The 15,402-nt window shown below is 38.2% G+C and overlaps 1 protein-coding gene across 1 annotated transcript in view; it reads right to left on the bottom strand.

Moving 5' to 3' along the window:
• Positions 1–203: 203 nt before the first annotated feature.
• LOC307054833 (prorelaxin-like) overlaps positions 204–15,402 on the bottom strand; it is a gene marked incomplete at both ends in the record, with an annotated part of 30,456 nt that continues 15,257 nt past the window's right edge. Inside the window, one exon of the mRNA XM_079706713.1 lies at positions 204–410. Within this exon, the coding sequence (XP_079562839.1) occupies positions 204–410 (207 nt within the window). The remainder of the gene's footprint in view (positions 411–15,402) is intronic.

The following is a 15,402-nucleotide window of genomic DNA, read 5'->3' as shown; positions in this document are numbered from 1 at the left end:
CCGATACAGACAAGTCCGCCAAGGGCCCTGACTGCCGTCTGCCCCACGACTGCGCGTGCGCACCTGGCGACCTTCTGATTCTCGCGTGCGGACATCGCGAGAACTTCAAGACTAGGTGAGCGGCGCGGGCGCCTAAACTTCCCGCGTTACACAGGGCTCTCAGGTCGTCCCAGGTGGCTTCCTGTAATTTTAAAAATGATTGATTAGTTTTTCTTGCCATCCTCACTAGGGAGACTCATCAAATGAAATATGGGGCCGTAGTTAACGCGTCCCTCTAGTGGAATGCGTTTCCCGTCTCTTTTACCTGTTGGGACGTCGCTTCCTTCGAGAAACCTCTCATTTTCTTCATGGCGTTTATCTAGGTAGGTTTCCTCACATTTATTTGTGCGCCTGTTTGATAATTTCTTCCCCTAATCCCCGGGTTTCACGAAGGCAATGCCGGCGTCTGTTCTTGCTTCCCATTGTACCTCAGGGCCTGACGCATAGTTGGCAATCAAATATGTCGAAACGTGTGCACGTTTTAAAGTCCGCTGCAAAGCTTTCTGAGGAAATTCCTACCAGTTCTGCAGGGAGAAATGGGCCTTAGCCGCAATCTCCAGAACAAAGAGAGGACTTGGGATAATCTAGTTTTTTTTGTTTATAGACTATAGAGGATTGTCCATTGCCAAATTATTAGTGTCAAGTTTAGTACTAGCCGGTTATTTTATCAGCAAAAGTGAGCTTATTCAGGAATAGCCAGAGGAATGCAATTCAGAACATGTGAACCATGACAGGCCGTATGCAAATCCAGAGAACGAGGAAGAGAACTTGCTTTTATAGAGAAAAGGGGGGGGGAAGGTGGGAGGGGGTGTGATAACCAAAGAGTCCACTGAGGAAGCTGGGAGTCCAAAGTATGGGGTCTTCTCCTTGGCTGGACTGCTTAGTCTCCGATTGGCTGGGATATGCGGGCCGGAGAGAAGCTTTTTTTCTTCCTGCTGGATTATAAGTAGAGGCGCCGTCCTCTTGGATATGTAGGCAACTGTCTCTTCATGTGTGGAGCAATTGATGATGCATGGCAGGGCCTGAGAGTGCCCCCTTCAGGTCTATCTTGGCTACAATTTTAGTTGATGGTGTGACAGGGCCTTGTAGAGGATTTGTCTTGTAAGAATATCAGCATTTCGCTAAACTAAGAGGGAAGGGGCAGGGAAGTGCAGCATAATCCGTATAGGTTGCCTTGTCATTTTCAATGAAATTTTATTTTATTAGTGTGTCGGCGCTGAAGGGTGTGCTAGCAGCCACAAGGGGGCAGTCAGGGGCCGTCTCAGGAGTAGTCAACTTCAGGATGCCAAAGCCTCAGAGGCTCCAGCAATTGTCAACGCTATTCTCACCTCTTTCCTTTAAAATGTTATTTTTTTCCCCTTCTCCTTTCTGCCTTCTACCTCTATACCTTTTTCTCCATTTTCTGTTCGTCCAGCCTTGCCCTGCTTCCCAGAGGCATCCATGAGTGCTGTTACATTAACTGGCAGTCGGATTTTTTTAAAGATTGATGTAATTTGATTAGCACAATTTCATCACCTACTTTGATAAACAATTCATGTCCAAACTATAGTGGCCATGAGTCCTAGGCAGAACTTTATCTGGGAAACCCTGTGAGAAAGGAAAATTATCATTATACTGAGAGGAAGATTTTTTTAAAAGCAAAAAAAAAGCCAAAACCAAACAAAAAACACCTCTCAAGCAATGTATGTCAGAACCAAGCAAATTTATACTCCCATTCTCTTTGTACTCTCTGTATTCTCACCCTCCTTTGTACTTCTTCATACCATTCATTAAAGACTGACATACTATATATTTTACTTCTCCATATTTTCTGTCTCCTCCTACCGAATGTAAGCTCCATGCAGTTGATGGTGAAAGACTTCAGTGTTATTCAAGTATGATGTGAGAACTAGTGGGGTGGGGAGCAGACCTCAGAGCAAATGGAGTTCTGGAATTGACAATGAGCAATATGCTGGGGAATAAGTAAGATATGAATGGAAGTGTTAAAATCAGCAATAGAGATTTCATGATGAAAGTGTAACTCTTGGAAAATGTTGACTTTCTCCCTGAAGAGTTACATTCTGTTGGTCTCTGCTTCCCTAATGAGAAGGAACTCTTTGGGAGGTGGCCTTGGGGAGGACATGATGAACTTCAGAGGTTTGGTTATGATTAGCCATATAAGTACATTTTCTCTACAAAAGCTAGCTAACAATGTATTGATATGTAGGTTAAAGAAACTGACTAAATACTAGATGATACCATGCTGGTTTACCATTCTAACAAATGTTCATATCATTTCACAGTTTATTTTGCTTACGTAAATGTTCCGTAAATTCTAAAATGGTGAACCTGAATGCATTTTTTTTTTACCAATCTAGTTCTTTTCTAAAAAAAAACATTGACTTATTTTTTCAGTTCTCAATATGACTGTTCATTTATGTCACTTAAAAATATTTACTTGAATCTCTTAGAAGCATGAAAGTACTGTAACTTGAAAAACATTTGAGTTCATTTGGGTGCAAAAATCCATATGTATCTGGTGTTGAATCTGACTGTTTTCAAACATTATTTCAACAAGACAAAACCCAAAAAACAAAAAAAAAAACACCTGCTATGGCTCAAGTAGAAAATTGCAAGGTTTGTGGTTTAATGTTCACATAGTCTATATTGACAATATCAATTAAATTTTTTTATTACTTTTGTATGTACCTGGTATTAGGTGTGTATAAAATGAGTTATTATGTCAGTTAAATAATAAAGCTTTTAAAATCATTATAAAGTTAATAAGATACAAAAGTAATTGATGCAATGACACCATTAGTAAAAAAGACAAAGACTTCTTTAGCAGGAAAAGGATTAATTTTTGAGAGAAATTATGATGTGGGAAGACAATACTGTTCCAGGACACTTGAAAAATGTAAACACTAGTAATGATTTCTCATATTCTAATAATCAGTGGTGACTGATTTGGACATTGGTAAACGCATCATTGAGAATATACATGAAGGTAAATGAGAAATCAATAATTACTCTATATTGTGCATATTTTAAGAAAAGGTTTTTGTTGTCCTTGTTGTTACAACATTTTTCACAACATAAGTTAATTATATTGATTGCTTCCTTTTCCTTTTGTTCGGAAAGTAGTACCTCCATCAAAGATGGCTGCCTTTCAGACAGTGTTGTCTTCAGCTCCTGTGGCAAATTAGGAATGCTTTCTGACATTGTATTTAAGGTTTCTGCACGTTTATTGATGGAGGATAACAAGATTTATGTTAAATTAAAAAAAAGAGGTGGGAGGTGTGGAAAAATATTCCTGTCAAGCAGAATCAGGAAAATTATAAAATTTTGCATAGGCCAAAAGGTAACCATTGCCTCAGTGTAATCAAATATGAAACAGAATCAGCAAGTGTCGCAATAGCTAAACTTAGCTTACTTAGAGTTGAAGCATTACATTACCAACTTCTGCCTCCTCCACCCAGTCCCTCTCTGGACTCATCCCAAGACTGCATTAATGCTGGTCTCGTGGTACTTTTGACTCTCCCTCAGATTCTTTGATAGATTACTTCCATCTGCATCAGCAGGGTGGAGCTGAGCGCAGACAGCTAATGAGCTCTTGAGCTGGTTGTGCATATTGCCATTCCAGCTGGTTAGCAGCCTGATGGCAACCAGTGGGAGTTATGGACCAGCAGGGGCAACAGCTTTCACCTGCAGGGGTTTCAGGTCCCAGTAGTAGCTCTTCCTGGATGTTGGAAATTCTCCTGTGGCATTTCTCACACATAATCATCACAGATTCTAGGAATTTGATGTCACATAACTTTACCTTTCATCATTCACCCACTGGGTCGTGCTTTCTCTAGAGAGTTGGCTCAGCAGCAGCCAGATTCCTAGCAGATGAAAAAAAATAGGCTCCACATCCTGGATCTGGTCTCTCCTGCTCCACCAGTTCAGTTTTTTCTGGTGACTGCAGCTGCCATTGCTATGGCCTTCGCCTGTATGCCTGTCCTGAGCTCCCGAATATTTTTCCTCCCTGGCTCCAGATAGCTTTTAAAACCCTTGGGCTATCACTCAGCTCTTGAGTCAGTGGTCCCAACCCTTTCCCCAACAGCTTCCAAAGAATTTTCTCTCTCAGATCTTGTTCACCCTCTACCCATCTCCTCCCCACATCCCATTCCCTTCCATGCTCTCAGTGTTTTTCTACTCCTGGCTTGTTTTAAAATTTTAATTTACCTCTTCTTCTTCCTTTCCTCCTCCACAACTATTTTTGTACTTACTTAAATATTTGTAATTTTTAATGTCATTTCCTCATGTAAAGGTATCTATATAATTAGATTGATTTCTGTAGTGCCTTGTGTATCCATCTATAGTATTATGATGGGTGGATGGAAAATTATTCACAAAAGAAAGAAAACTGATTATGTTTGAGCCAAGTTATGTGAAAAGTATTAAAATTTCCAAAATATCACTTTTAGTTTGTACAGCGTTTAAACTTTACCCAGATTTTCTTATTCATTATTGCAGAGGACCCGTATCTTAAGCCTGGAGGGGACTTCAGCTCTCTGGAGATTCTGACAAGGATTAAGAAAACACATGGACCTCTAGGGTTGCCTTTTTTTTTTTTTTAACATGTATATACTGCAGTTTTATTTCAATTGCACAAACGAAGTTTGCGTGTAGGAAATTTAAATGAAACAGTACAGTAAAAAAAGCAGAGAACCAAAAACTCTAAAAAGGAAGTACAACTAAAGCATGAGAATTCAACATTCAGTAGTGTTTCATCTTCAGTTTTGATTGACACTTGATGCTTGCAAATTTTGAAACATACTTTGAGATCATAATGACTATCCTGAAGAGATTTCAGCACCAGCACTAAGATTTGTATGTTCGGTTGGTTTGCAATTGACTTGTTAGCCATTTACATAGTGTATAGTACAGATTTGTCACAGGTAGGGTTGCCTTCTAAGTCTTGGAAGAGCACCGGATTGGAAGATCTTCTTACCGTGGTAGGTGATCAGACTCTCACTTTATACCAATTTCTTATTTTCTTCTAACTTCCCTAGGTGATTGGTAAATTGTTACCAGCTATCTGAACTTGTTAATTTGAAATTGTTATCTCTAGAGACTGGATGACACACACACACACACACACACACACACACACTCACAACCAAAAGAAAAGGAAAAGCAATAGAATTTCACAATCCCAGGAAGAATAGGTTGGTAACACACGTTCGTGTGCAAAAATTTATATCTTTATGATGGATTTATGGTATTCTATGTGTGTTGTATTTTGTGATCCGAAGTTTGTACCACTGTTTAAATTTTTAAGCAAGTCAGTAGGGTTTGGGGTGCAATGGGCTCATTAAATGACTCTCAAAGTATACATAAACTTTTAAATGCAAATAGGCCCACATATCTATAAACCTGATTAATTTGTGTTCAAAATCTAGTCAAAATCCACTGAGGTAAGCCTGAGGGCTTGATGGAAGTTATGGTATTTTTGGGTTTTTTTTTTAATGTTTTGTAATTTTTTAAAAATAAATTTTATTTATTTATTTATTTTTGGCTACATTGGGTCTTCGTTGCTGTGCGCGGGCTTTCTCTAGTTGCGGCGAGCGGGAGCTGCTCTTCATTTCAGTGTACAGGCTTCTCACTGTGGTGGCTTCTCTTGTTGTGGAGCACAGGCTCTAGGCACGTGGGCTTCAGTAGTTGCAGCACGTGGGCTCAGTAGTTGTGGCTTGCGGGCTCTAGACGCAGGCTCAGTAATTGTGGTGCATGGGCTTAGTTGCTCCGCGGCATGTGAGATCTTCCCAGACCAGGGCTCAAACCCGTGTCCCCTGCATCGGCAGGTGGATTTTTAACCACTGTGCCATGAGGGAAGTCCAGAAGTTATGGTACTTTTGAAATAAACTAGTAAATACTCTTAGATTCCAATAAAAAAGATATGATCTAGGTCCCTCATAATTGGAGGAAGACGTAGTCATCATTCATCAAATACTGGGCATTGTGTAAGTCCACATAGTACCTGTCTAGAGCTACAGCATGGGGTGGTCGGAGTAGTCATTCTAGGTGCATTTTTCATTAAGACAAGCAGTTTGGGAGGGTCTTTTCAAAACTGAGGTTTTGAACGTATTTTTATGGGTTAACTGATTTTGGAGAACATTCCACGTGCACTGCTGTTCTACAAAGTAATTGATTATTTTAAAAATGAATTTCCAGGTGTCCATGTCATTCTAAAAATTCTTTCTAAACATTGTTTTCTATTTTATATGTTCTGGATATTAAACTTTTATCTTTTATTTGATTTGAAATTGTTTTCTCCCGTGTTGTGAGTTTGCTTTCACTCTTAAGATAGTGTCTTTTTTTCCTTAATATTTTATTTAATTAATTTATTTATTTTTGGCTGTGTTGGGTCTTTCTTGCTGTGTGCGGGCTTTCTCTAGTTGCAGAGAGCAGGGGCTACTCTTCCTTGTGGTGCGCGGGCTTCTCATTGTGGTGACTTCTCTTGTTGGGGAGCATGGGCTCTAGGCACACAGGCTTCAGCAGTTGTGACACGTGGGCTCAGTAGTTGTGGCTCGCAGGCTCTAGAGCACAGGCTCAGTAGTTGTGGCGCATGGGCTTAGTTGCTCCACGGCATGTGCGATCTTTCTGGACCAGGGCTCAAGTCTGTGTACCCTGCATTTGCAGGCGGATTCTTAACCACTGCACCACCGGGGAAGTCCCTTATGATAGTGTCTTTTGATATACAAATGTTTTAAATTTTGACGAAGTCCATTATATCTTTCTTTTGTTGCCTGTGCTTTTGGTGTCATATTTGTTAAATCGTTGCCTCATCTGCTGTCAGGAAGATTTTCCCTATGCGTTCTTCTAAGAATTAGAAGAAAGATTAGAAGAACTAATTAGAAGATTATTTTTAGCTCTTACATTTAGAGTTAAATTTTAATACATTTAGTTAACTTTTGCATATCCTGTGATGTCAGCATCCAAGTTCTTCTTTTGCAGGTGGATAATCAGTTTTCTCAGCACCACTTGTTGAAAAGATTGTCCTTTCCCCATTAAATGTCTTGACACTGTTGTCAAAAACCATTTGACCAAAAATGCAAGTTTTTTTCTGGGCACTCTGTTCCATTCCACTGATTTACGTGACTGTCCTTATGCCAATACCTCACTGTTTTTATTACTGTAGCTACAGCCTTGTAGAAGGTTCAAAATCAGGAAGTCGAGTCTGCCAACTTTCTTCCTTTTTAAGGAAAAAAGATTTTTTTCTTATTGATCCTTGTTCTATTTCTGCAAAAAAAAAAAAAAGAGTCATTGGCATTTAAATAGGAATGGCATTGAAAATGTAGATCGCTTTGGGTAGTATTTACCTTGTAACAATATTAAATCTTCCAATCATGAATGTAGTATGTGTTTCCATTTATTTATGCCTTCTTTAATTGCTTTTTACCAATGTTTTGTAGGTTTCTCCTAGTTTAACTCTACTCCTAAGTATTTTATTGTTTTTGATGCTCTTGTAGATGCTCCATTTCATTTATGGATGTTCGTTACACCCAAATACACCCAATTTTTACATGTTAATTTTGTATTCTACTTTACTGAAATTGTTTATTAGTTCTACAAGTTGTTTTGTGGAATCTCTAGCTGTTTCTACATGTAAGAGTATATCATCTTCAGGCAGAGAATATTTTATTTCTTTTACATTTTGCATGCTTTTTAAAATTTTTCTTGTCTAATTTCTCTGGCTGCTACATTGAATTGAAGGTGTGAAAGCGGGCATCTTTGTCTTGTTACTGATCTTAAGGAATAAGCTTTCAGTCCTTCATCACTGAGAATGATGTTAAGTGTGGGTTTTCCGTACACAGACTATCATGTTGAAGAAGAGTATTTCTATTCCTAGTTTGTTGGTTGTTTTTTAATCATGAAATGGTGTTGAATTTTGTCATTCTTTTATTACATGTTTTTTCTTCCATCATTCTATTAATGTGATATAATACATTAATTGATTTTTGTATGTTAACCTATCCTTGCATTCCAAGAATAAATCTCACTTAGTCACGGTGTATCATCCTTTTAATATTCTGTTGAATTCAGTTTGCTGTTTTTTGTCAAGGATTTTGGCATCAATATTCATAAAGGATATTGACCTGTCGTTTTCTTTTCTATGTAGTGTCTTTGTCTGGCTTTGGTATTACGGTAATTTTGGCCCTGAGAATAAGTTAGGAAGTGTTCTACCTCTTCAGTTTTTTCTATAAGTTTGAGAAGGATTGGTTTTAATTCTCCTTTAAACGTTTGGTAGAATTCACCAGTGAAACCATCTCGTCCTGAGCTTTTCTTTGTTGGCAGGTGTTTGATTACTGATTCAATCTCCTTACTAAGTACAGAGTTATTTAGATTTTCTATTTCTTCATAATTCATTCTTGGTACATAGTTTCTTTCTACGAATATATCCATTTCATCTCCTTATTCCTTTTGTGTACATACAGTAGTTAATAGTATTCTGTTATAACACCTTTTACTTCTTTACAGTCAACAGTATTGTCCCTGGTTTCATTTCTGATTTTAGTCAATAGTCTTCTCTGTCTTCATTAATTAACCAGCTAAATGTTTGTCAATTTTGTTGATCTTTTCAACAAAAATGGAAATCTCCAACTTGTGTGGTAGAGCTGTATACTTCTCCATTGAATTTTATCCATGTTTGCTTCATATATTTTGGAGCTCTGGAGAATGTTATATATATGTTTGTAACGGTCATATATTCTGAACGAATATGCCCGTTTACTAATATATAACATTCTCATTGTCACTTGTAACAGCTTTTGACTAGGGGGTCTGTTTAATCTGATATTAGTATAGAGTCTCAGTCTGTTCAGTCTGCCATAACAAAATACTATAGGCTGGGTGGCTTATAAACAACAAACATTTCTTTCTCTCAGTTTCAGAGGCCAGAAGTCTGAGATCAGGGTGCTAGCATCACTGAATTCTGGTGAAGGCTGTCTTCTGGGTTTCAGACTGTCCACTCCTCGCTGTGTCCTCATATAGTGGAAGTCAGTAGAGAGCTCTCTGGGGTCTCTTTTATAAAAACGTTAATTCCCATTCATGAGGGCTCCCCCATCATGACCTAAGCACCTACTAAAGGCCTTACCTCCTAATACCATTACATAGGACATCAAGCTTTCAACATATCAATTTTGAGGGCACACAAACATTCAGACCATAGCATAATGCTTTTATTTCAACCTTAAGGACTCCCTTTACCATTTCTTTTAGGGCAGACATGGTGGTGATAAACTCCGTCAACTTTTGCTTATCTGAGATGTCTTTTACTTTTGAAGGACAGTTTGCTACATATAGAATTCTTGGTTGGTGACTTTTATTTTTCAGCACTTTAAATACGTCGTTCCACTGCCTTCTGGACTCCATGGTTGTCAGTGAGAAATCAGATGATAAAGTAATTGAGGAGCCCTTCTATATGATAAATAGCTTCTCTCTTGCTTATTTAAAGATTCTTTCCTCACCTTTGTCTTTTGTTTTTTGCTTTGCTTATAATGTGTCTGTTTGGTTTACTTTGTATTTATCCAACTTGGACTTTGTTGAGCTTCTTGGGTTATACATTTTTGTCTTTCATCAAATTTAGGAAGTTTTGGCCATTATTTTTTCAAGTAATTTATCTTCCCCATCTCCCTCTTTCTCCTCCTTGTGAGATTCCCATAATGTGTATAATGGCCAGTTAATGGTGCCCCAAAAGTCCCTTGGGGTCTATTTATTTTTCTTCATTTTTTATAGTTCTGTTTCTCAGACTTAGTTATTTCAATTGTCCTTTCTTCAAGTTTCCTAATTGTCTCTTCTGACTGTTCAAATCTGCTGTTGATCCCCTCTGGTAACTTTTCAATTTAGTAATTTATTTTTCAGCTCCAGAATAATAAATTCATCTTCATTAATATATTTGTTTGGCTCCTTTTATAATTTCTATTTCTTTGTTGATATTCTCATTTTGTTCACATATCAATTTATTAATTTCCTTTAGATCTTTGCACATATATTCCTTTAGTTCTTTCAGCATACTTAAGACAGTTTTATTAAAGTGTTTGCCTAGTACATCCAATGTCTGGGCTTCCTTGGGGTTGTTTTCTGTCTATTTATATTGTTCCCTTGAATGGTCTGTTTTCCTCTTTCTTTATATGCATTGTGATTTTTGGTTGGAAATGAGACAGTTGGAAATACAGTCACCTCTACCACTTTTTGAAGGTTGTCTCCATACTGGTGCAGTCCTTCACCAATGAGTTAGACTTGCTCTGAGCCTAGAGATCAGCCAAAGGTGAAAGGTGGTTTTTTTCAGGTCTCTTCTAAGCCTGTGTCTTGCTTTGGTCTTCCTGTGCTTTTCTTAATTCCTTTGTATACACAGCTGCTTTGAAATTTATTAATTTCCTAAACAGTCTTGTCCCACTTCTTGTCAGGGCCTGAGTTTGTCTGTTGTGTGTCTCTGCTCATAATCTCTTGCCCCACTTGTCTGTAGGTCTGTAGTCTCATTGCAGCTTTCTTGAGCAGTGCCTTCTATTTTCCCACCTGAGATCTGAGTTCGGTTAAACAAATGTCAGTCCTTCAGATAGCTGTCAAACATACATGATAATTTATAAATAATGTCTGCTCTTCACTCTGGTTCAAGAGAGGGAAAGGGTTACTGGACTGCCTCCTTTTCCAGACCAACACTAGCACTCCATGTAAGGGTGGGGTAAGGGCAATTAAAACATCACAAATCTTCCCTGCTGTTCTGAAGGCGGCTTTATCTTTTGGGGCTTTTGTTAAGTTACTCTAATCCAATTTTTTTCATGGTTTTCCAGAATTATTCTGACGTTCTACCAATTTCCACACAGGGGAACAAGATCTTGTAGCTTCCAACTCTGCCATTTTGCTCTGTTTTCTATTATTAAAGGGCATTTTGTAAAATATCCTTAATCTTCCTTAGCTGAAATAATGCAGTGCAAAAATAGAAAAATACTTTACAAATATACTGAAGTCCTTAAGTTGAAAACAACATGATAGCTATAACTTATTTCATGTTTTTACACATTTTATGTTTTTTCATGTATATTTCATGTTTTTATGTATTTTTTCACATCTTTATCTGAAGACACATCTTGTTTCTTCTGCAACCAGGAAAGATAATGCTTATTATTTTCTTTTCAATGTAGCATAAATTTTTTCAGTTACTTTTATTTTTTACTTTGAAATTCTTTCAACTCTGGCAAGAGAAACTAGTATCAACTCATCTGTGTAAGAAATAATTGAGCAAAGCAGCAAAGAATTATTTGTTCAGACTATCATTTGTGGTGTACCTAGTACATAATAGGCACTGTCATAGGAGATGCAAAGAATATGAATATAAGATTTTCAACTCAAGGGGCTCATAAACTGTTTAGACATATTTCCTGAGGCCTGACTGCCTTGACGAATGAGAGTTAAATGGATCATAAAGCATCCTAAGCAGACCATAGGTTGGAATTGAGAAGAGGAAAAGAACACATATAATGAGTGCTTATGTGGTTTGTGGTTACTCTACAAGGGTGGTATTATGGAGTCCTCACCACTGACCACTGATATGTTCATTTTTCCTACTTTACAAAGACAGGAATCAAGTTAAGAGAGATGAAGGAACTTTCCAGTGTAACTTTGACTTGTATGTGCAATATATGTGCTTACTTTCTAGTTAAGGGTCACTGAGAAATTCAGGATTCATGGCCCTTTGGGGTATAGCTAAAGTGCTTTGCATGTACTTAAATACTAATATGTATAAAACAGATAACTAATGAGAACCTGCTGTATAGCACAGGGAACTCCACTTCGTTGTACAGTAGAAACTAACACAACATTGTAAAACAACTATACCCCAATTAAAATAAATAAATTTAAAAATAATAATAAATAAATAAAAGATTTGAAGTAAAAAAAAAGAAACCAAAAAACTATTTAAAGAGAAAGTATAAATGTGCCAATGAATATAGCTGGTGAGTTCTGGATCTGGGATTTCTGCATGTCTATTGGATTCCAACACCCCTTTTTTGTTGCCATTGTATCTATCCCTTGAATCCAGCTCCAGTTGGAGTTAACCATAACAGTGAAGGTAAGTAGATGCAGATTAATGTCTTTGAATGGGTAATTGGTGGTATCAGAGTAGCAAGCATGAGCAAAACTTTAGTTAGGTTGGCTGACCCAGTCTCCTTTTTAGCCTCTTCTCCCTTGATTATTTCAACTCTTGAGGCTGTTGGTGATAGAAATGATTTCCCAAGTCTCTTGCAGTGTTAATGGACTTAATTGTGTTCACCCCCTCCCCAGATTCATTTGTTGTAGCCCAAACCCCCAATACCTTAGGATGTGATTGTTTTGGGAGATGGGGCTTATCAGGAGGTAATTAAGTTTAAATGAGGTCATAAAGGTTGGTTCTTAATCCAGTATGACTGATGTCCTTACAAGAAGAGAAAGGGTCACAGAGATGTGTGCAAACAGAGAAAAAGCCATGGATATAGCAAGGAGGCAGATGTCGGGAAGTCAAAGAGAGAGGTCCCAGGAGAAATTAAGCCTGCCAGCACTTAGATATACTTCCAGCTTCAGAACTGTGAGAAAATAAATTACTGTTGTTCAAGCCACTCAGACTGTGCTGCTTTAATATGGCAGCCCTAGCAGACTATCAGATTTTGGTACTGAGAAGTGAGTTGCTGCTGTAACAAAAACCTAAAAATGTGCAAGTGGCTTTAAAACTGGGTCATGGTTAGAGGCTGGATGAGTTTTGAAAGTACGCTAAAACAAGCCTAGATTGCCTTGAAGAGATTGTTGGTAGGATATGAATGGTAATGGTGTTTCTGTGTGAGATCTCAGACAGAAATGAGGAATGTGTTATTGAAACTATAGGGAAGGTGATCCCTTCTTATGAAGTGACAAAGAACTTGTCTGATTGTGTTTTAGTGTTGTGTAGAAAGTAGAAGTTAAAAGTGATTAATGTAGATAATTAGCTGAGGAGATTTCTAAGTAAAGTATTCAAGGTACAGCCTGTTTTCTCCTTACTGCTTAAAGCAAAATGCTAGAGGAGAGAGATAAAGTGAAGGAATTGTTAAGTAAAAGGGACCCAGAATTTGAAGATTTGGAAAATTCTCAGCCTATCCATATTGAAAAAAATGGAAAGTGTATTCTGGAGAGGACACCAAGAATGTGGCTGTATAATCACTCCATAAAGAGATTACCCGTGGATCTAGGCACCCATCTCAGCAGAAACCAGGAATAAAGATGGGTCTATAGTAGCAGAAATACATGCAGCTTGGACAAAAAGGACAAACACAAAACAAAATGAAGGAAGACTCTTAGACTTCTAGGAGTCTACCAAATGGAACAATAGAGCTACTCAGCTGTGAATATACATTATTCTTCAGGAAAATGGAAGAATGATCCCATGGGTGATTCAGGGATTGGCAGGGCCGACCCCCTGCACCACAGGTCCAGGGACAAGACTGTCTCTTCTCTGGTTTCAAAAGACCAGGCTGATACTTCCCATTGCCTCGGGGGCAAGGCTGATGTTCACAGTTGTGGGGCAGTCCACTGTCCAAAGTAGAGCCCCAGTGGGCCTGAAACAGCATTGAGCCAAAGAGGATTATACTCTAGCATTAAAATCTAATGGAATTTACCTTGACATGTTATAGACTTGCTTGGGACCTATCACCTTTCTTTTTCTTTCTTTTTTCTTTTCTTTTCTTTTCTCCCCTCCCTCCCTCCCAAGCTCCCTCCCTCCCTCCCTCCCTTCCTTCCTTCCTTCCTTCCTTCCCTCCCTCCCTCCTTCCTCCGTTCCTTTTGGAATGGGCATGTCTATCCTATGCCTGTCCCATTGTTTTCCACCATTATATTTTGGAGGCATACGAATTATGTGGTTTCACAGGTTGTCAGCTGGAGAGGAATTTTGCCTCAGGCTGAATCATACCTCAAGTCTCACCCATACATGATTTAGAAGTTATTTAGATGAAACTTTGGAACTAGAATTGAGGCTGGAATGGGTTAAGAATTGGGGGCTCTTGTGATGGGAGTGAATGTATTTTGCATGTGAGGAGGACATGAATTTTGGGGGTCTAAGGGGTGGAATTTTATAGACTGAATTGTGTTCCCTCAAAATTCTTATGTGGAAGGCCTAAGACCTAAACCCTAGAACTTTAGAATATGACTGTATTTGGAGATAGAGCTTTTCAAGAAGTAATTAGGGTTAAATGTCATATAGGTGAGGTCCTAATTTAAAAGACTGGTTTCCTTATAAGAAGAAGAAGAGACACATAGAATGTGAGCACACAGAGCAAACAACATGTGAGGACGCGGGAAGAAAGCAGTTGTCTGCAAGCCAAGGAGAAAGGCCTCAGGAGAAACTAATTTTGCAAGCACCTTAATCTTGTACTTCCAGCATCTAAAACTATGGGAAAATACAGTTCTATTCTTTAAATGATCCAGTCTGTGGTATTGTGTTATGGCAGCCATAGCAAACTGATATATGCAGGTAGCAGTGTTTGTGTGACACAGTTCTGCCCAATACAACATAAGTACATATATGGAAGTTTCTGGCAAAGCCTTTGCTTTCCTGATCCAGGCACTAAGCCTTCTTGTGTCTTCGTCTTTCCCTGCTTATAATGCACACTGATACTTGAAAATGCAGCGGTCATCTTGGAACCGTGAGGTGGGAGCATATGGAGGAATGCCTATATGGTAAGCATAGCTGACAGGAAAAGTGAGAGGAACCTGCTGGCATCACTGAATTGCTGGACCAGGGTTGGGTGTTTACTACTTAGGCTTATTTAAGTCACTGTGGTATGGTATTCTATTATTTACAGAGAACACAGTCCTAACCAATACAAATATATAAGTGGTGTAAATTTTTTATGTGAAATAAATTAAGCACACATTCATCAGTTTCTCATGAGAGTTTTAGGCATACTTTAGTAGCACTTGAAATAGATATTTAAAGAGTGAATCTCTTGTTCTTTTATATTTCACAACCAATATCTTTCCAGCAGACAATTCACAACTAATCCCTATAAGTCTTAGGGCTTTGAGGAATTTTTTAAATTAATTTTTAAATTTTGAGATAATACAAATTCACACATGTGAATGAATGTAAGAAATCATGCAGAGAGATCCCTTTTCTCCAGTGGTAACATCTTGTAAAATTATAGTACAATATCACAACTGGGATGCTGACATTGTTATAGTCAAGAGATAGAACCATTCTAATACCACAAAGTTCCTTACAGTCATACCAACTTCCCTCCCAAACAACTCCTCCTGGCCTTAACCTTTGGTGAAATGGTTCTCCATGTACATAACTCTGTCATTTCAAGAATGTTTATAAAGAAGTCATACAGTATG

The sequence above is a fragment of the Hyperoodon ampullatus genome (genome assembly GCF_949752795.1).
Source record: "Hyperoodon ampullatus genome assembly, chromosome: 6".
NCBI classification, from domain to species: Eukaryota; Metazoa; Chordata; class Mammalia; order Artiodactyla; family Ziphiidae; genus Hyperoodon; species Hyperoodon ampullatus.
Note: the sequence above shows the minus strand (reverse complement) of the source record. Positions and strands in the feature narration are given on the sequence as shown.